We start from the raw sequence: 22,714 nt of genomic DNA, 5'->3' as shown, positions 1-22,714 counted from the left end.
TATATATATATATATATATATATATATATATATATATATATATATATATATATATATATATAATTTATATTTTTTTTTTTAAGCATCTTGGCTATTAGTTTTTCCATTCATGAACCTCCACATTGAGCTCCCAGCAGCAGATAGAAGCCTGCAGGGCACGCTCTGGCACTTCTGGTGTGACATCACCTGGGCACATGGTCTTTACTCAGCAGAGTCTCAGTTCCCGCCATGCTGTCCGTGGCACTTCATGAGCAGTTGGCAGTGGCACGTGCTCCCCTGTTCCATGAATGGCAGTTAAATTATCGTGCGTTAAGGAGAAAGCAAAGTTGTTAAATATTTTTTTCTCTAATGTATTCACTGAGGAAAATAAACTGTCAGATGACATGCAGAATGTAAAAATAAATTCCCCATTAAAAGTGCCCTGTCTGACCCAGGAAGAAGTACAGCGGCGTCTTAAAAAGATTAAAATAGACAAATCGCCAGGACCGGATGGCATACACCTCCGTATCCTAAGGGAATTTAAGTAATGTCATAGCCAGACCCTTATTTCTGATATTTGCGGACTCTATACAGACGGGGGATGTCCCACAGGATTGGCACATAGCAAATGTGGTGCCAATATTCAAAAAGGGTCCAAAAACAGAGCCTGGAAACTATAGGCCAGTAAGTTTAACATCTGTCGTGGGTAAACTATTTGAAGGTTTTCTAAGAGATGCTATCTTAGAGCATCTCAACGGAAATAAGCAAATAACGCCATATTAGCATGGCTTCATGAGGGATCGGTTATGCCAAACTAATTTAATCAGTTTCTATGAGGAGGTAAGTGATAGACTGGACAGCGGCGAATCAATGGATGTCGTATGTATGGACTTCTCCAGAGCATTTGACACTGTCCCACATAAAAGGTTAGTATATAAAATGAGAATGCTCGGACTGGGAGAAAACGTTTGTATGTGGGTAAGTAACTGGCTCAGTGATAGAAAACATTGGGTGGTTATTAATGGTACACACTCAGATTGGGTCACTGTCACTAGTGGGGTACCTCAGGGGATCTGGATAGATTGGAGGCTTGTGCAGATAAGTGGCAGATGAGGTTTAACACTGACAAATGTAAAGTTATGCACATGGGAAGGAATAATGCAAGTCACCCGTACATACTAAATGGTAAAACACTCGGTAACACTGACATGGAAAAGGATCTAGGAATTTTAATAAACCGCAAACTAAGCTGCAAAAACCAGTGTCAGGCAGCTGCTGCCAAGGCCAATAAGATAATGGGTTGCATCAAAAGGGGCATAGGTGCACGTGATAAGAACATAGTCCTACCACTTTACAAATTGCTAGTCAGACCACACATGGAGTACTGTGTACAGTTCTGGGCTCCTGTAAACAAGGCAGACATAGCAGAGCTGGAGAGGGTCCAGAGGAGGGCAACTAAAGTAATAACTGGAATGGGGCAACTACAGTACCCTGAAAGATTATCAAAATTAGGGTTATTCACTTTAGAAAAAAGACGACTGAGGGGAGATCTAATTAATATGTATAAATATATCAGGGGTCAGTACAGAGATCTATCCCATCATCTATTTATCCTCAGGACTGTGATGAGGGGACATTCTCTGCGTCTGGAGGAAAGAAGGTTTGTTCACAAACATAGAAGAGGATTCTTTACGGTAAGAGCAGTGAGACTATGGAACTCTCTGCCTGAGGAGGTGGTGATGGTGAGTACAATAAAGGAATTCAAGAGGGGCCTGGATGTATTTCTGGAGTGTAATAATATTACAGGCTATAGCTACTAGAGAGGGGTTGTTCATCCAGGAAGTTATTCTGATTGGAGTCGGGAAGGAATTTTTTATTCCTTTTTATCCCTAAAGTGGGGAAAATTGGCTTCTACCTCACAGGTTTGTTTTTTTGCCTTCCTCTGGATCAACTTGCAGGATGACAGGCCGAACTGGATGGACAAATGTCTTTTCTCGTACTTTTTTCCATTGGAGGACACAGACCATGGGTATAGCTTAGAGGTATTAGTAGGAGGGACACTATGGAAATACAAAAGAGCTCCTCCTCCTCGGGCTATACCCCCCGACTCCACCAGGAGGAACTCTCTTTGCTTAGTGTCTCTGGTGAAGGAGTTTGACACTTTTTTGTTTTCGTCTCCCTTTTGTTATTTTTCTTCTAGATGGGGACTCAGGTCGGCATGGCGCCTTCCTGGTTCCCCATGGAGTGCCCGTCGCCGTCTGTTGGACGTTGCCAGGCTGCCTCCATTATCCCTAAAAGAAGGCAAGTGGATCCGGGCTCGACCTGTTAGCTCCGGCATCCCACCAGCTCCTGGGTCACCTGCTGCCACCCTCCACCAGAGCACTGCACTCCTGGGCAAGGAGTCAGAAGTCTGAAGAGGTGCATCCCTGCTGGTCCTGGAGTCGAGGGAGAAGATCTGCAGGAGCAGATAAGTATGAAGCTGCATCCTCTGTGTGTTCTCCCCCTCCCTCCCTCTCTGCACTAAAGACCTATGGGCCTCCTGGGTGAAGGGGATCTGGGTGTCATTGTTCTGTCTGGGGCGCAAGGATCTGGAGGCACTTAGCTGGGCAGGCGTTTCTTGACGCTTATGCTCCTTATTGCTTGCTTTGGCAGCATATCATTTTCTATGAAGCGGCTACTCTCTGCAAGCAGCGCACTTCCCCCTCCGGTCTCCGCTCTCTCTGGGCCTTACAACCCCCTTGCTGGGGATGCCATATCTTTGTTACTCCCCCGCCACACCGGGGGCCATTTTATTCATCTTCTTTAAACAGAGCGGAGCTCTTTTCGCGCTCCTATGACGCGGCCAGGGGCGGAGCAAATCGGCTCTCTGGCTCCTTTCTGCTGTGGCCGGGGGCGGAGCCTAATCGGCACTCTGGCTCCTTCCTGCTGCTGCTGAGAAGCTTCTCACACTGAACGGCTGCTCCCCTCTGGGTTTGTGGCTTGTGCTGTTGCCTGAGCGGTAGGATTTTTCATCACTTTTTGTGAGGGACCATCATGCCTAAGTCCGTTGAGACCTCTTCTCAGACCCCAATAGGGTCCTGTCCTGTATGGAGTGTCTGCTCCTACTTTCGGTCACTGGTACCTGTGCCTCCTGCCCTACTCCTGGACAAAATCACCCTTCTCCCCCTTCTCTTGCCCAGTCCAGTCCCCCCCCCCCGGTCACTGCGGAGTCTGCGGCTCCCGCTTGGGCATCTGCCATGTCCAGCGCGGCCGGTGATTTGGCCCTGTTCGCCAAGGCAGCCATGTCTTTTATGGAACGTATGTCAGTTTCCAATCCTGCGGCGCCAACCACTCTGTCCCCTCAGTGGTTCCCGCAGAGGACGCCTGACTACTAAGAGGCAGCGTGAGCGGCAGCATCCCTCCTCGGATGACTCCGCTTCTCCCCCTCGGCTAGAAGTTTGCTCACTCTTCTTCCCCCCCCCCCCCCCCCCCAGGGAGCGCAGGTCTGAAGGGGAATTGTCCGGCTCGGACGAGGTCACGGAGCGGGACCTTCCGCCAAAGCTCTCCACCATGGTGGCTGATCTAGTAGCGGCTGTCTTTGACACCTTTAATCTCCAAGGGGATTCTCCTCCTTTGACTAGGAGGGAGTTCGCCCTTCTTCCTCCCCAAAAACCGGAGGCTGCTGTCTTTCCGGTCCATGAGGAATTTTCCGCTGTCATATCCAGGGCATGGAACCGTCCTAATCAGAAGTTTTCCGCCACAAAACGCATGGATACTCTCTATCCTTCCCGGCGGACAGCGTGGAGAAGTGATCTTCTCCCCCTAGGGTGGATCACCCGGTAGCCAGGTTGGCCAAAAACACGGCCCTCCCTGTCCTGGATGGCTCCTCTCTGCAGGACGCTGTGGACAGGAGCCTAGATTCTCTGGCCAAATCCATATTCTCACTGGCGGGCACGTCCCTGCGACCTGCCTTTGCCTCGGCATGGGTGGCCAGAGCTCTCTCAATGTGGCTACAGCGCCATCGCCAGGACCTGGCGGACCAAGGTGCGTCTGCGGACACACTGGATTTGGTTCTCCAGATGTCTCAGGCCTTTAAATTCCTATGCGAGGCTTCCATGGACATTGGTTCCCTTTTTGCCCGCATTTCGGCCCTCTCTGTCATTCAACGCAGGGAGGTCTGGTTGTTGAAGGTATGGGACGCTGACGCTTCCTCCAAGCGTTCCTTTGCGAACCTCCCCTTTGAGGGTTCCAGGCAGCTCTCCCTTGGTGGCTATCCCCGATGAACCTGAGGTCGGGGAGATCCTTTCTCCCTCTCTCCTGGACGGTAGTCACCACCGATGCCAGCCTCCTGGGTTGGGGCTGCGTTCTCCAGTCTCGCACGGTTCAGGGGATTTGGTCGGCGGCAGTGTCTCTCCTTCCAATCAACATTCTGGAACTGAGGGTGATTTATCTCTCTCCCTCTCCCTCTCTCCCTCTCCCTCTCCCATTTGACCCCTCTCCTTGCGGGCCTCCCGGTGAGGATTCAATCGGACAATGCCACGGCCGTGGCCTACATCAACCATCAGGGCGGGACCCGCAGCCGGAGGGTGATGCAGGAGGTGACGAGAATTCTGACGTGGGCGGAGTCGCACGTTCCGGTGTTGTCAGCAGTTTACATTCCAGGAGTGGACAACTGGACAGCGGACTTTCTAAGCCGCAACAGGGTGGATCCAGGCGAGTAGTCTCTGCATCCAGAAGTGTTCGAGGAAATCTGCCACAGATGGGGGCCGTCCAGATGTGGACTTGATGGCGTACAGGCTCAACAACAAGCTCCCAGTGTTCCTGGCTCGCGCCCGAGATCCGAAGGCGCACTGGGTGGACGCGCTGGTGTCTCCGTGGCAGGACTTCAGTCTCCTCTATGTCTTCCCTCCGTTTCCTCTCCTACCGAAGGTTCTACGCAAGATCGAGGCGGAAGGAATCCCGACCGTTCTCATCGCCCCAGAGTGGCTTCGCCGCGCGTGGTTCTCAGACGTGGCTCGGATGCTGGCGGACGCCCCATGGCCTCTTCCTGACAGACAGGACCTCCTGTCTCAGGGCCCGCTCTTCCACCAGAATTTACGGTCTCTTCGTTTAACGGCGTGGCTGTTGAAACCGCCATTCTGAAGAAGAGGGGGTTCTCGGATTCAGTGATTAGAACCATGATCAGAGCGAGGAAGTCTGCTTCCTCCCAGATTTACTATCGTACCTGGAAGGCCTTCCTGTCCTTTTGTGAGAGTTCGGGGTTCCCTCCCCTTCGCTTTTCCATCCTGATGGTGCTGTCTTTTCTTCAGTCCGGGCTTGAAAAGGAACTGTCGCTGAGTTCCCTGAAGGGTCAGGTTTCGGCGCTGGCCGTCTTTTTTCAGAGGTCCCTTGCTCTTATGGGTCCTGTGAAGACCTTTCTTCAGGGGGTGGCACATTCGGTTGCTCCATACGTTCCCCCTTTGCCTCCTTGGGATATCAATTTGGTCCTGCGCGCTCTGCAGTTGGCCCCCTTTGAGCCTTTGAAGGAGATTTCTCAGAATTTTCTCACCTGGAAAGTGGTCTTCCTTGTTGCTATAACTTCCATCAGACGGGTGTCGGAGCTGGCCGCTCTTTCCTGTCAGGAGCCTTTTCTGGTTTTCCACCAGGATAAGGTTGTGCTTCGTCCGGTCCCCTCCTTTTTGCCCAAGGTGGTCTCTCCCTTCCACCTTAATGAGGATCTTGTCCTGCCTTCCTTTTGCCCTTCTCCGGCTAACCCCAAGGAACGCACTCTGCATTCCCTGGATGTCGTACGGGCCCTAAAGGTGTATCTCGCGGCTACTGCTTCTGTCCGCCGTTGAGATTCCCTCTTTGTGATACCCGAGGGGCCTCGCAAGGGTCTGGCTGCCTCCAAGGTCACTGTGGCGCGATGGATCCGCTCGGCTATTTCCGCGGCTTAACACGCTCGTGGTAGAGTTCCCCCGGCTAGGATTACCGCTCACTCCACTAGGGCGGTGGGGGCTTCCTGGGCAAGACGCAATCGTGCGTCTCAGCGGTGTAAGGCGGCCACCTGGTCGTCCTTACATACCTTTATGAAGTTTTATCAGTTGCATTCACTGGCTTCGGCTGATGCTGTCTTTGGCCGCAGGGTTTTGCAGGCTGTGGTTCCTGTTTGACCGTTGGACGTTCCTCCTGGCGGTGCTGATATTTTTTCCCACCCCATGGACTGCTTTAGGACGTCCCATTGTCTGTGTCCCCCAATGGAAAAAAGTACGAGAAAAGGAGATTTTTTTTGTGAAACTCACCTGGAAAATCTTTTTCTCGTCTTTTCCATTGGGGGACACAGCTCCCACCCATTCTGCCTTTTGCAGGAGGGGTCTTCAGTTCAGTTTCTGTTTGTGGTTGGACCTTATGGCTTGGTCCACTGGTTCCATGATTTTTCTTGCTCCTTCTCCTACTGCTTATGCAACGCCTGAGTTCCTCCTGGTGGAGTCGGGGGGGGGGGGGGGGTATAGCCCGAGGAGGAGGAGCTCTTTTGTATTTGCATAGTGTCCTTCCTACTAATACCTCTAAGCTATACCCATGGTCTGTGTCCCTCAATGGAAAAGACGAGAAAAAGATTTTACAGGTGAGTTTCACAAAAAATCTCCTTTTTCGGCTTTATGCACTGTTACTATGTATTCATACGCATTAGACATTTTTTAAGGAGAAAAACTGTTTGTACAGGCGTCCATTTGTTATTGCGACTAGGGATGAATGAATCGACTTCAGATGAAACATCCGAAGTCGATTCGCATACAACTTTGTTCCCTAATTGCGACCTCTCCCGATCACCATGTCTGCGATGCTGCATGCCCTAACCCTGCTGTTCTGTCGAGACTCCATCTGAAGCCTGGCAGGTAACAGTGATATTTTAATGAGGAGCGCCGTTGGACTTCTCCTGCACATCAGCCGTACTTTGCATACAAAAAGGTTGGACTAAGTGCAAAAAAATAAGAGGGGTGTAAAGTGGCCATTTATTACATAACCACAGGTTAGATAAGCCTGGGGCTACATGGTGACTTTGGCCACTTGCAGACGAGCTTTACTACCGCAGCGAGTCCGCAACACAGCACCCGGTCTGACCTCCCAGCACTGATGGGAATCACATAGCATTATATTGATTTATGATGCTATGTAACCCTTACAGTTCTGGAATGTATTGAATAATACTGACAGCATTCTGCCAGTGTTACCAATGCTATCCAGATCTGTAAGGGTAACATAGCATCATAACTCAATATAATGCTATGTGACCCCCGGGAGCTACGTTGCGGACTCGCTGCGGGAGGAACGTTAGTCTGCAATGGGCCTTTGGCTGTGACAAACATCACATGGCCAGAGATCACAGTGTAGCAATGCAGCATTGCCACTAGTGAGAGGTCATTTTGGGACCTGCACATTGTCATGACAGCCCCAATAATTCTCACAACTGTAGGGTTGCAAGGCAACCCCATTCACTGTCATGATTTGAAACCCTGCACTACATTACGATGATTGGTTGTGCTGGCAACAGTGCATTCCTTTCTTTTTATTTAGCACACAGACATAAAGTGCACTAGGCCCTGTGACAGAATTGCATCAACCAGCTATGGAATCTGTTTCATCTGCTAGTGTAAAGCGTCATAAAGCCCAGCGTTACTCTGCATTCTGTGTGTGGCTGAGCGCACTGCAGCTGTCCATCATCATTGCCCCTTCTTCTCTACCACTTACCCCTTACTTGGAGGGCACAGGACACCCTCAGCACATGGTGCAGTGTACACAGAACGCTCACCTCACTGAAAAACTTGTCTACTTAGCTGCCCCTTGTTTATGGAGCAGTCGGCAATGAGCGCACTCCCAGTTTTCATAACTGAAAAGCAAGGGCTGTGTTCAGCCAATGGTACGGAAGCACGCTGATACTGACAAATCAGCAGCCTCCTCACTAATAACAGAGCTCTGTTATTGGATTGCTGTGTGTCTGCTGGATGCAAGACCTTTCTTCTTAAAGCGGCAGAGCAGCGAAGGGTCTAGGCGCAAATGGCGACAAGACTACAAAGTCTTGTCGCCATTTTGCAATTCTAAGTTGCATTAGCGACCATTTTGGTCGCCATCTGGAGCCCTGCAGTGAAATATACTGCCACCGTTCTGATTTCAGCCCTATACAGCCCTTGATGGCAGAGTTGCCCATGAACTGTAGCGTAGACAGCCAATGAGTGGCCTCCTTGTTCACTGAATGATCAATAGGTCGACGGGGAGGGACCTGCAGTAAAAAGCAGTGTCTCACTGGCATTTACTTTATGGAGTCACTCCTCCAGGGGTGGTTCATGTGCCTGATCTCAGTGTGGTAGACTGACATGCTGCCGGTCCATACGGCCACTCAGACATTTTAATATACAGTAACTTTTTTCTCTCGCCCATATTCATTGGGGGACACAGAAACCGTGGGTATAGCTATGTCCTCTAGGAGGCGTTGACACTAGGCAGAAGCTGTTAGCCCCTCCCACAGCAGCTATACCCCCTCCAGCCTGGAGAGAGAGCTTCAGTTTTTTCTAGTGTCAATAGGAGGCAAGACCTCCCTGCCTTAAGCAGGGTGGCTTCTTCGTTTTATTTATTTTTCATTTTTCCCTTTTAGGTTTGGGAAACAGTCGCCCAGCCTCTCTGTTATCCCGGGGAGCAAGGCCGGTGTTATCCCGCTCAAACTACCCACAGAAGCAAAAAGAGGATCCCCTGCTTCCCGCCAGCCAAGGGGTCATCTAGGTCCGCAAAGAAAAAAACCCTCCCGCCATACCAGACTCCTGCCATTCTGGTGCCAGCTGCTGAGGATGTGACCCTGCTGGAAAAAGTGACTTAGGGAGGGTGAAGAAAAGAGGATGAAAATGAGGTGAGTGTACGGGATTAGGTAAGTATGGTTAACCCTCTTCCCCCTACCTTTCCCTTTTGGCGGCAATTGTTTTAAGGGGTCTATAGGGTTAATAGGCACCGGGCTCCACTTATTGTAGCCCAGGACCCCTGACGGCAGGACCCCTCACTCCCCTCCTTGCCGATGGGGAACTCGGGCACATAGGCGGGTAATGACCATGTCCTCCAGCTTACATCGGGCGACATCTAATGCCATAATCCGCCCTTTTCAGGAGCGGGCGCCAAGCCTGCCGCTCCAAAAGGGTTAATGCCTGCACTCACCGATGTCGCGGACGCCACTCGCGCCGCGAGGCACTTACTTCACATGGGGGGCTGCGGGAGTGGCTCCCGCGGGGTGGACATCCTGGTCTGCCAGGCGCCGCGAAAATTCAGGCCCGGCTTCAAATTGGGGCCTACAGGTCGTTCTTTTCTTTCCCCTGTTGTCTTCCCGACCCGCAGGGCGGGCACCCCCGGCTGGGGTGTGCATTTCGCGCACCGCTCCAGGTTCTTCTACCCTCCGGCTGACTGGCAGTGCATGCTGGTCGGCCGTGCATCAAAACTTTAGGCCCCGGCTTTGCGGCATACTAGGCCGCAAATTTCATCCCTTAGTATGAGAGGGGGAGGACGGCGGGTTGGCGCAAATTCTTCCCGCTTAGCTGTCCCCCACCCCTAGAAGCCTGCTGAGCTTTGTCATTTTTTAACCCTTCCTGGCCAGCCACTTCTGTTAGGCTGGGACTGGATTATCAGGGGTTTAGATGGGCAGTGCAAAATTGCTTGCAGAGTTAACCCCTTCCTGCTTCTTATCCACTTGAGGCTAGGCAATAAAAACAAACCTTTACGTCCATACGGGCCCTACTCTCCTCGGCCTCAAACCACTCTGACTGTGCGGTACCAAACCAGGCCTGTGCCCTATTCCGGACATAGGAGGACCTCTCATAGTTCCCACTCCGCGGCTGTTTGGTTGATAACTCTCCACCTGTGCAATACAGTGAAGGACCCCTGAAGGATTCCCAATCCACCCTCCCGGGTCGTTTGGTTGATAATTCTCCACCTGCGCAATCCAGTGGAGTGAGTACCTCTGGAACTTCCCAATCCACCCTCTGGGGTAGTTTGGTTGATAATGCACCGTCTGCACAATCCAGTGGATGGACCTCTAGAATTCCCATTCCACCCTGTGGGTAGTTTGGTTGATAAGCCCCCGCCTGCGCAGTCCACAACTGCCAGGGGCGAGGTTCTGAGGGGTAGACTTACGCGCAAGCGGACCACAGTAGGACATCCTTTCTCTGCGGATATCTCCACACCCCCACCATTCCTCCCTGGGTCACGCTCACACATACCCTCCCTCCCCGGAGAGGGTCAGTCCGAGGGGAGGGGGGGGGGGGGGGGGGGGACCACTAATTCCGACTCGGACATGAACCCGAAGCAGTCTCCCAAGATTGCGTCTACGGTAGCCAGCAGTACTTGTTGTATGCATTACCCCCTTCCATATGCGGAGTAATTGCGCTACTTCGGGATACAGTACTTCCCTTATATATTGTCCCCTTCCATAGGTGGACTAAGTACAATAACACTGGTTTTCTGTGCCAGACGTATGCATTCCCCCCTTCTTAGGTGGCGGAATTGCATCTCCACTGGGTTCAGTGCCTGCCGTATGCATTAGCCCCTTACTTAGGTGCAATATTTACACTCCCATGGGATACAGGACTCGACATATGCACTAGTTCCCGCCGTAGGCATTGACCCCCCCCCCCCCCCCTTCATAGGTGGAGTATTTTCCTTACCACTGGCTTAAGTACTTGCCGTATGCATTCTACCTTCCATAGGTGGGGTAATTGCACTACCATTGGATTCGGTCCCGACTGTCGCGCTATCCCTTTCCATATGGGGAGTGTTGCAGATCACCGTGCTTCCTGTTGCATTACCCCCTTCCAAAAGTGATCCACTAGCAGGGGAATAACTAAGTAACTTGGGATGCCGCAATTCAACTACGCCACGGCTCTAGATGCCTTATCTAATTTTGCAAGTGGGGCATGGCAACAGTCGGTACCCGCGGGTGCACGGTACTCTTCATCTAGTGGTATATAGGTGCAGCCAGTGGATACGGTGGCTATTCCACATTGTATCCTTCTTTCTTTTGGTGCTGGTTTTGGCCATGATTATAACCTCATCTGTCTTTTCTCAGGGGGTTACCTAGCAACACTTGTGTCCTAGGGACCCCCCATCTCCATGGGCCTCCACTGTTACAGTCGGTCATGATTGGCTGCATCAATACGTAGTGCGTACACCGTTGCACATATATAGGGAGTACGTTCCAGCGAGTCAAGTGTTTTTCACTGACTCCGTATTCTCTATCCACCACTCCTCCTTATCTGGGAAAGTGCTAATGCTGGCACTCTGGTTTAGCTACTACAACCAGTTCTCCTTCACAGGTGCAGCTTTTACGTTAATGCTCAAGTTTGTGGTCGCTGCAGTGGGGTATCCCCCTCAGGTAGGGGTCCTACCCTGGCTCTAGCTTGGCAGTTGCTCCTGCTCAGCGCCCTTCCAGGTAGAGTTTTTAAGGTTAGCGCTACTTAACTGGGGCAGTATGGTACCATGGCTTCTACGGGATAGTCTCAGGCCTCCCCCTCAGTTTTGTGCTGACGGGGCAAGCGCTGACTACTACTGTGGGAGTGGTATTTGCATTACCACTAAATACTGGGGTTCTTACTGCACAGGTCCTTCGTCAGGTGGCGGATTCTTCTATTACTTAATTCTGTGGCCTCCTCCTCTGCTGGGTTATGGGGCTAGCAATTCAGTGTGACACCCCTTGCCTGGCTTGCTCCTCAGGTGGAGTTTTTGCACAGCCACTCAATCCTTGGCTTCTTCTGTATAGCGCCAGTCTTAGATGGAAAATGGGCTTACACCTAACCTCCTCTTCTCCTTCTGTTTTCCTCCTCTGGCTCATGGTTCAATCTGCATTGCATAGGGTATTCGTTGTGGCCTTCCATTTCCAGACATGTTCCGGTCCCGACTGGTGGGCTGTGGCGCCCACCACAGCCCTCCTTCTGCAGGGAATCCTTCCCATTGGTCCTGGGTGTGCTAACTGTATCTACACGAAGCTTCCCACCCTTCTATCCCGAGCAAGAGATCCGGAAGCATGCGACTTTGACGTCCTGATATACCCTTGGCAGGAGTTCTCCCTCCTTTACGTGTTTCCCCCCCTTCCCCCTCCTTCCCAAGGTTCTACAGATGATCAAGATGGAGGGCTTTCCGACAATCCTAGTCGCTCCGGATTGGCCCCGTCGCGCGTGATACGCTGACCTCGTTCTCCTCCTAGGAGACTTCCCTTGGTCACTGCCACTCGGACGACCTTCTTCAAGGTCCAATCTTCCATCAGTATTTAAGGTCTCTTCGTTTGACGGCGTGGCTATTGAAACCGCCATTCTGACGCGGAGAGGGTTTTCGACGGATGTCATCTGCACTATGATTCAGGCCAGGAAGCCTGCATCGTCCAGGATCTATTATAGGACCTGGAGCTCCTTCCTGGGCTTCTGTGAAAGCCGGGACATCCCCCACTCCGTTTTTCCCTCCCCACGGTCCTATCCTTTCTACAATCGGGGTTGGACCTTGGTTTAGCCCTTAGTTCCTTGAAGGGTCAGATGTCGGCGCTTTCTATCCTTTTCCAGTGTCCTCTGGGGCCCATAACCTTTCTTCGGGGGTGACACATACGGTTCCTCCGTACTGTCCTCCTCTACAGCCTTGGGATCTGAATATAGTCCTTTTCAGCGCTCCAGAAGGTAGTTTTTCTTGTGGCTATTACATCCATCAGACGGGTGTCCGAGTTGGCAACGCTCTCTTGCAGAGATTACTTCCTGGTTCTTCACAAGGATAAGGTGGTTCTCCGGCCTGTTCCTTCTTTTCTCCCCAGGTGGTCTCTGACTTCCATATCAATGAAGAAATTGTCCTTCCTTCTGTGTCCCTCTCCTTTGCACCCTAGGGAAAAGGAATTGCATCATTTGGACGTTGTCATTGCTCTGAAGATTTATTTGGCAGCCTCCACTTCGTTCCGGCGTACGTACCCCCTTTTTGTCATCCCGGCAATGCACGTTGGATTCGGTCTGCAATTGCTGAAGCATACCGGGGCAGGGTTTCTCCCTTAGATGTCACGGTTCACTCTCCCAGAGCGGTGGGCGCTTCTTGGGCTCGGAGGAATCACGCTTTGGCCGCGCAGTGGTGCAAGGCGGCTACATGGTCCTCCTTCACAAAATTCTACCAGGTGCATACTTGTGCATCGGTGAACGCTGCTTTAGGACGCTGGTATTGCAGGCGGCAGTTTCTTAGATGCCTGCTGGGACGCTTGCTTCCATGGGTCTGTGGTTTTTCCCCTCCCTGTGGACTGCTTTTGGACGTCCCACAGTTTGTGTCCCCAAATGAATATGGGCGGGAAAACAACTAGATTTTTGTAAAAATTACCAGTAAAATCTTTATCGCTCTTCATTGGGGGACACAGCATCCACCCAGTATTATTGTTCGGCCACAGTGTGGCAGTTGATGGTTAGAACCCCGTTGTGGGTCCTTTGGCATTGTTGGTGTTCCACGTTTTTTTCATTAGTTAACTTGCCTCTCATCTCCTATTGCTTGTGCACAAACTAAAGCCCTCTCTCCAGGTTGGAGGGGTTATAGCTGCCAGGGGAGGAGATAACAGCTTTTACTAGTGTCAACGCCTCCTAGAGGACATAGCTATTCCACGGTTCCTGTGTCCCCCAATGAAGAGCGAGAAAGATATTTTGCAAAAATATTATTATTTTTATTGGGGGGGGGGGGGGGGGGGGTTGCTACTTACAACCACAACTCTGCATCTCCTTTACCTCCTGATAAGCCACCTAGTGGCTTGAGGTTTTAAGACCTAGAGAGGGTCAGGTTTGCTGAGTTGGGTCACCCTTATTAGGGCAGCAGCCCAACGTTCTCTTTGGGTGTGAATTTTTGACAATTTACTATGAGATTTAGGCTTCTACAGCTCTTTTTATAAACACATACTGTATACTTTGCTTCCCTCATTCCCAACCAGCAGAGGCTTCTTCTATTCTTTTTATTTACATGGCTTCTATGATACATTACTTATAATGTATAGAAACAAAATGAATCCATAATATATTTAAACATTTTCTTTATAGAAATATCTAGTACCACAGGCGCTGACCATGTGTGGTTTGGATGAAGGAAAGACTCGTATCACATCTGAAGCACTCACTGTTCTAATTAAACAATATTGTAGAGAGAGCGGTGTACGAAACTTGCAGAAACAAGTGGAAAAGGTGAGTGATAAAAATGTAAAGTTTTGGTTAAAGGGAACCTGTCACCATGACATTGAAGTGCAGACTTCAGGCAGTATGTTATAGAGCAGGAGGAGTGGAGCAGATTGATACATAGTTATATGGTAAAGGATTCAGTATAACTTGTTCATTTAAAGGTGTTGTCCGGGTTCAGAGCTGAACCTGGACAAACCTCCATTTTCACCCAGGCAGCACCCCTGACTTGAGCATCGGAGCAGTTCATGCTTCGATGCTCTCGCCCAGGGCAAAGGCATTTTTGGTAGATCCGGTGACATACCGGGCTCTCCATGGGGCTGCCAGGAAGCCTGGTGACGTCGCCGGCACTGATGGGCGGCTTTAGCGATGCCCTAGCCAGTAAAACGGCTAGGGCAGCGCTAAAGCCTGCCCATCAGAGCCGGTGACGTCACCCAACACACTGCCGGGTGGAAGCTTCCGCCCGGCAGTGTGTGATTGTCAACAAAAGAGCCCTTGCCCTGTGCGATTTTGCGCAGGGCAAAGGAGAGCAACGGAGCATGAACTGCTCTGATGCTCAAGTCAGGGGAGCTGCCGTGGTGAAATTATGGGTATGTCCGGGTTAAGCTCTGAACCCAGACAACCCCTTTAAATCACTGCTCGTCTTGCAGGACAAGTTGAGTTTCTAATGGCATCATTTAATAGTGCATACGATGTAGTGGGAAGCTAGAAAAAAATGTGTAATTGGAGTCTTATGGGTTTTGTTTTTCGGAATTACCTGTGCTGTAAAACTACATTTTCCATGTCAGTAGGATTACAGTGATGCCACAGTTATATAGCCTATATTTTAATACTGAAAAAGAACGCAAACTTTGAAAATGATTTTATTTCATCGCCATATTCTGACCTCCATATTTTTTTATTTTTATAGTTATACCCATCATTGATAAAACCCTAAGGCTACGGCTACACCATGACATGTCGTGTGACAATTTTTGTAATGATCGTCTATGGTTTCGCACTGCGACATACTGCGACACGTCAGTAGCAAAAAATCCATCTAAGATCGCGTCGCAGTCCCACCATGTTGCAGTGCGACACCATAGACTATCATTATAAAAATTGTGGTGCGACACATGTTGCAGTGTAGTTGTGCCCTACGAGTTGCACGACTTATTGTCGTTGTGTAGCCCTAGCCTAAAAGCCCTGGTTTCTTTAGAGCGATCAGGGCTTTCAAAACAAGTGGCTCCGCCGATTGCTGCACGGGGAAACCGTTCAGGACCTTGGAGTGCAACGCTCCTGGTTTTTCTTCTCTCAGATGCCATAGTTACATTAAGCCTTAGCATCAGGGTTAAACATCTACAATTGGTGGTATAACTGATTGCATGCATTAGCCCTGGGTGTCTGTTGTGTAAAACAGCAGGCACCCGGCAGCTATGGTGCTCCCTCCACTTTGGAGCAGGTTCCATCTTTAACCCTTTCCCGACCAGCAGTGTATTAGTGCGGTGCTGGCCCGGGTCTTTAAAGGTGTCCACTCCTGAGCGGAGAGGGCGCCATACCTGCGGTGTGCCTGCTATTTCATGCAGAAGACACCCGTGGCTAATGTCCACGATCGGCAGTAATGCCAGTTGCAAACATTTAACACTTTAGATGCTGTGGTCATCCCGCCGGTGAGCTGTTTGAGAAGGCAGCGCGCTCCTTGCTGAAGTGAGACAACCCCTTTAAGGGCCATCTCACACAGAGTTTTTTTGTTTCTGCCTCAGTCAGCTCCAAAAAAGCCTCAAAACGGACTCCATTCATTTTAATGATAGCAGCACTTGCTGAAGCATGGAAAACAGAAAACATCATGCCCTATCTTGGGTCCAGATCTGCACTAAATCTCCCATTGAAATCAATGGGAAGCAAAAAAGACCAGCTTAGTGTAAGTCCATGCGTTTCCTGCGTGTTTTTTGGCGTAGATCTGTACCAAAAACCTCAAGCTGAAAACTCAGATTTGTATTGAACACCTATTGGTTAAAAAATGAATAAAAAAAGCAGAGTCAGGGCTCTTTCACACTTGCGTTGTCCGGATCCGGCGTGTACTCCATTTGCCGGAATTACACGCCGGATACGGAAAAACGCAAGTGAACGGAAAGCATTTGAAGACGGATCCGTCTTCAAAATGCGTTTAGTGTTACTATGGCAGCCAGGACACTATTAAAGTCCTGGTTGCCATAGTAGTAGTGGGGAGCAGGGGAGCGGTATACTTACAGTCCGTGCGGCTCCCGGGGCGCTCCAGAATGACGTCAGAGCGCCCCATGCGCATGGATGACATGTCCATGTGATCACGTCATCCATGCGCGTGGGGCGCTCTGACGTCACTCTGGAGCGCCCGGGGAGCCGCACGGACTTTAAGTATACTGCTCCCCCGCTCCCCACTACACTTTACCATGGCTGCCAGGATTTTAGCGTCTTGGCAGCCATGGTAACCATTCAGAAAAAGCTAAACGTCGGATCCGGCAATGCGCCGAAACGACGTTTAGCTTAAGGCCGGATCCGGACTAATGCCTTTCAATGGGCATTAATTCCGGATCCGGCCTTGCGGCAAGTGTTCAGGATTTTTGGCCGGAGCAAAAAGCGCAGCATGCTGCGGTATTTTCTCCGGCCAAAAAACGTTCCGGTCCGGAACGGAAGACATCCTGATGCATCCTGAACGGATTTCTCTCCATTCAGAATGCATTAGGATAAAACTGATCAGGATTCTTCCGGCATAGAGCCCCGGCGACGGAACTCTATGCCGGAAGAAAAGAACGCAAGTGTGAAAGGGCCCTCAAACGCACAAAAAAAAGTAGATTCCACACTGATTTTTTTAAACTTGTTCTTCCAAATCAGCAGTGAGAACTGGCCCCAATAGGAGCTGCATAAAACACACACTGTACAGACAATACAGAAAAGAATTGTGTCCCCAAATGGCAGCCCACCTGGAGGCTTTTAAAAATAGAAAATAAACAACTACAGCATTTAAAAACCATGGGGTATATCGGTAAGGGTGTGAATAATTTATCTTCATCTTGCTCCTAAGGTTCTACGTAAATCTGCATACAAGATTGTAAATGGTGAAGCCCAGTATGTGGAAGTGAATTCATCCAACCTCCAAGACTTTGTAGGAAAGCCTATCTTCACTGTGGACAGAATGTATAATGTCACTCCACCTGGAGTGGTCATGGGCCTAGCTTGGACTGCTATGGGTAGGTACAGCAGAAAGGTATTCCTGGAAAATGTATTTATAATGTTAATTATATTTTGTAGCATTGCAAAATAAGGATTTAGAGCTCAACAGCACCGGTCTTAAAGGGGTAGTTGAGGAATATATATATATCACCCCACCCACCATTACCTGTGGTGAAATCTATACTTGCCTTCTCCCCGCCATTTCATTCCAGCTCCTGGACTGTCGACACTGGACTTTAGGTCCACAGTCTTATCAACTTCAGTATGGACGGGGTTATATGTGCCAATGCAACCCGTTACTTAGATTTTTCAGGTGGCTGTTCCACTTGATCTTCTTTCTCCACCTCCTCAGAGTCTGAACCGACCAGCAACGAGCATATTAATTATTCCTCCCCAGTATAAAAATCAGCCGGTAGCAGACGTTAGCGTATGTTCCTTTAAAGGAAATCAACATAGAGCAGACCTGTAGGTAAAAGCATTCAGTATACTTTATTATACTCGCAGAGTTTTCCCTCTTTCAACAACGCATATACAATAAAAAAAAGCTGCCCGTCCCGGGTTTCGCTCCTGCTTCATCTGGGGCGTCTCGGTTACAGTTATTTAGGGCAGGTTTTATAGCCACATCATAAAATCGCATAATTTATACACATTTTGCATCTTTTCAGACTCCTTTACCAAAAAGGATATACGGTATATATCCCTTTCACATTTATTCTATTATATCTTTACACTAAAAATGTCTAAAAATCTCAATTATAAACCATGAGAGAATATTTTAAACTATAAACTCCAATTTCATTATATCTAATTATTAAAAAACCTTTTTCCTACAGTAATCTTCTCCATATTTATCCTAAAATTCATAAAAACGTATCCCAAAAAATTCTATCTCATATATCTTTGCCGCATATAAGCGCTGGAACTTCCATTATTTTTCAGTATTGTACTGTATTTTTCAGTATTCGGTATTGTACTAATACAAAGTCTCTTCTTTTCACCCACTTGCTGGTAAATGTTTTTTTTTTCGTGGTTTCTTTTCTACAGACCCACTATGGTGCTTTCTAATACTGTTAGTCAACATAATTCTCCCCTGTATCACTCAAAAAAAAAAAATCTTTGTCAATTTATCTCCTATCATCTATCCTAGTATCTCAATGGGGGAAGATATTGATTCTTCTGATTTGAATGGTAATATTTTTACACCATACACACGGATTTTGCATCCCATTCTATTTTTAACCCTGTTGGTTGTAGCGTTCCCATATTATATATCCATTCACCTCTTTTTTATTTATTTGGATCTCCACCTCTCCATTTTTTTTGTACCCATTCGACCCCCATAAACTTCAGGCCCGCTGGATTCTTTTGACGTACCCTCTTAAAGTGTGCAGAAACACTGTGGGACTCCAAGCCTTTTTTAATATTCCTTATGTGTTCCCCTACTCTCACTTTCAACTTTCTGAGTGTTCTGTCCACATGTTAAAGTTTGCAGGGACACTCAAAAACATATATAACCCCCATACTCTCACAGGATAAATTTCCTTTTATTTTTAATTCATTTTGGTTTTCTGTTGCAACTATATTGTTAATGGTCCTATTCTTTTTATCCTCTTTGGACCTATTTTTGCATCCTGTGCAGAAACTGCACCATGTGAACATAACTCTTTTTGGGTGGTGCTTCCCTTTCTTTAAACAGCTATGAACCACTTTATCCTTAATGGTAGGTGCTCGTCTGAAAAGGATCGGGGGCTTCACTGGTATTAAGGGTCCTATTACTGGGTCATTCTTTAGGATTCCCCAATTCTTCCTAATAACATGTTTAATTTGGGGACACATTGTGGAATATGTTGTGGAAAAATCAAATTTATACTTATCCACCTCTTCTTTGGTTTTATTTTTAATCTCTGTATTTCCTTGTCTTACACTATCTCTCTTAGTCCTCAGCCCTCCTTTATACTCCTTCTGTCCTGTTCTCACAACATGTACCCCCGGGGTCTATATGCAGTTCAACAGGCAGATATCACCATTCTACTAGTTAATAAGATGAGACTTGTTTCTGTAGTCTGTGTTTTTTATTAACCGGGAGTAGATAAGGTAAACTATAAGAAAATGAACATACAAGAACTGAATATACAGCACAATGTACACAAAACCTATACAAAAACATTAACCACTTAAGGACCACAGGTTTATACCCCCCTAAAGACCAGGCCCTTTTTTACAAATCGGCACTACACTACTTTCACCGTTTATTGCTCGGTCATGCAACTTACCACCCAAATGAATTTTACCTCCTTTTCTTCTCACTAATAGAGCTTTAATTTGGTGGTATTTCATTGCTGCTGACATTTTTACTTTTTTTGTTATTAATCGAAATTTAACGATTTTTTTGCAAAAAAATGACATTTTTCACTTTCAGTTGTAAAATTTTGCAAATAAAACGAGATCCATATAGAAATTTTGCTCTAAATTTATAGTTCTACATGTCTTTGATAAAAAAAAAATGTTTGGGTAAAAAAAAAATGGTTTGGGTAAAAGTTATAGCGTTTACAAACTATGGTACAAAAATGTGAATTTCCGCTTTTTGAAGCAGCTCTGACTTTCTGAGCACCTGTCATGTTTCCTGAGGTTCTACAATGCCCAGACAGTACAAACACCCCACAAATGACCCCATTTCGGAAAGTACACACCCTAAGGTATTCGCTGATGGGCATAGTGAGTTCATAGAACTTTTTATTTTTTGTCACAAGTTAGCGGAAAATGATGATTTTTTTTTATTTATTTTTTTTTTCCTACAAAGTCTCATATTCCACTAACTTGTGACAAAAAATAAAAACTTCTATGAACTCACTATGCCCATCACGAAATACCTTGGGGTCTCTTCTTTCCAAAATGGGGTCACTTGTGGGGTAGTTCTACTGCCCTGGCATTCTAGGGGCCCAAATGTGTGGTAAGGAGTTTGAAATCAAATTCTGTAAAAAATGACCAGTGAAATCCGAAAGGTGCTCTTTGGAATGTGGGCCCCTTTGCCCACCTAGGCTGCAAAAAAGTGTCACACATCTGGTATCTACGTACTCAGGAGAAGTTGAGGAATGTGTTTTGGGGTGTCATTTTACATATACCCATGCTGGGTGAGATAAATATCTTGGTCAAATGCCAACTTTGTATAAAAAAATGGGAAAAGTTGTCTTTTGCCAAGATATTTCTCTCACCCAGCATGGGTATATGTAAAATGACACCCCAAAACACATTCCCCACCTTCTCCTGAGTACGGCAATACCAGATGTGTGACACTTTTTTGCAGCCTAGGTGGGCAAAGGGGCCCATATTCCAAAGAGCACCTTTCGGATTTCACAGGTCATTTTTTACAGAATTTGATTTCAAACTCCTTACCACACATTCGGGCCCCTAGAATGCCAGGGCAGTATAACTACCCCACAAGTGACCCCATTTTGGAAAGAAGACACCCCAAGGTATTCCGTGAGGGGCATGGCAAGTTCCTAGAATTTTTTATTTTTTGTCACAAGTTAGTGGAATATAAGACTTTGTATGAAAAAAAAAAATAAAAAAAAAATCTGCATTTTCCACTAACTTGTGACAAAAAATAAAAAATTCTAGGAACTTGCCATGCCCCTCACGGAATACCTTGGGGTGTCTTCTTTCCAAAATGGGGTCACTTGTGGGGTAGTTATACTGCCCTGGCATTTTCCAGGGGCCCTAATGTGTGGTAAGTAGGTAAATGACCTGTGAAATCCTAAAGGTGCTCTTTGGAATATGGGCCCCTTTGCCCACCTAGGCTGCAAAAAAGTGTCACACATGTGGTATCGCCGTATTCAGGAGAAGTTGGGGAATGTGTTTTGGGGTGTCATTTTACATATACCCTTGCTGGGTGAGAGAAATATCTTGGCAAAAGACAACTTTTCCCATTTTTTTATACAAAGTTGGCATTTGACCAAGATATTTCTCTCACCCAGCATGGGTATATGTAAAATGACACCCCAAAACACATTCCCCAACTTCTCCTGAGTACGGCGATACCAGATGTGTGACACTTTATTGCAGCCTAGATGCGCAAAGGTGCCCAAATTCCTTTTAGGAGGGCATTTTTAGACATTTGGATACCAGACTTCTTCTCACGCTTTGGGGCCCCTAGAATGCCAGGGCAGTATAAATACCCCACATGTGACCCCATTTTGGAAAGAAGACACCCCAAGGTATTCAATGAGGGGCATGGCGAGTTCATAGAAATTTTTTTTTTTTGGCACAAGTTAGCGGAAATTGATATTTTTAATTTTTTTCTCACAAAGTCTCCCGTTCCGCTAACTTGGGACAAAAATTTCAATCTTTCATGGACTCAATATGCCCCTCACGGAATACCTGGGGGTGTCTTCTTTCCGAAATGGGGTCACATGTGGGGTATTTATACTGCCCTGGCATTCTAGGGGCCCTAAAGCGTGAGAAGAAGTCTGGAATATAAATGTCTAAAAATTTTTACGCATTTGGTTTCCGTGAGGGGTATGGTGAGTTCATGTGAGATTTTATTTTTTGACACAAGTTAGTGGAATATGAGACTTTGTAAGAAAAAAAAAATAATAATTCCGCTAACTTGGGCCAAAAAAATGTCTGAATGGAGCCTTACAGAGGGGTGATCAATGACAGGGGGGGTGATCAATGACAGGGGGGGTGATCAATGACAGGGGGGGTGATCAGGGAGTCTATATGGGGTGATAACCACAGTCATTGATCACGCCCGTGTAAGGCTTCATTCAGACGTCCGTATGCGTTTTGCGGATCCGATCCATCTATCAGTGCATCCGTAAAAATCATGCGGACATCTGAATGGAGCTTTACAGGGGGGTAATCAATGACAGGGGGGTGATCACCACAGTCATTGATCATGCCCCTGTAAGGCTTCATTCAGACGTCCGGATGCGTTTTGCGGATCCGATCCATCTATCAGTGGATCCGTAAAAATCATGCTGACGTCTGAATGGAGCTTTACAGGGGGGTAATCAATGACAGGGGGGTAATCAATGACAGGGGGGTGATCAGGGAGTCTATATGGGGTGATCACCACAGTCATTGATCACGCCCCTGTAAGGCTTCATTCAGACGTCCGGATGCGTTTTGCGGATCCGATCCATCTATCAGTGGATCCGTAAAAATCATGCGGACGTCTGAATGGAGCTTTACAGGGGGGTAATCAATGACAGGGGGGTAATCAATGACAGGGGGGTGATCAGGGAGTCTATATGGGGTGATCACCACAGTCATTGATCACGCCCCTGTAAGGCTTCATTCAGACGTCCGGATGCGTTTTGCGGATCCGATCCATCTATCAGTGGATCCGTAAAAATCATGCGGACGTCTGAATGGAGCCTTACAGA

At 47.9% G+C, this 22,714-nt stretch overlaps 1 protein-coding gene across 1 annotated transcript in view; it reads left to right on the top strand.

Moving 5' to 3' along the window:
- The window catches only part of LONP1 (lon peptidase 1, mitochondrial), a 327,100-nt gene that overhangs the window by 204,853 nt on the left and 99,533 nt on the right, over positions 1 to 22,714 (top strand). Inside the window, exons 14-15 of the mRNA XM_040417757.1 lie at positions 14,007 to 14,147; positions 17,179 to 17,344. Of these exons, the coding sequence (XP_040273691.1) occupies positions 14,007 to 14,147; positions 17,179 to 17,344 (307 nt within the window). The remainder of the gene's footprint in view (positions 1 to 14,006; positions 14,148 to 17,178; positions 17,345 to 22,714) is intronic.

This window comes from Bufo bufo, chromosome 2 (assembly GCF_905171765.1).
Source record: "Bufo bufo chromosome 2, aBufBuf1.1, whole genome shotgun sequence".
NCBI classification, from domain to species: Eukaryota; Metazoa; Chordata; class Amphibia; order Anura; family Bufonidae; genus Bufo; species Bufo bufo.
The sequence above is the reverse complement of the archived record's forward strand: the minus strand, read 5'-3'. Positions and strand labels throughout refer to the sequence as shown.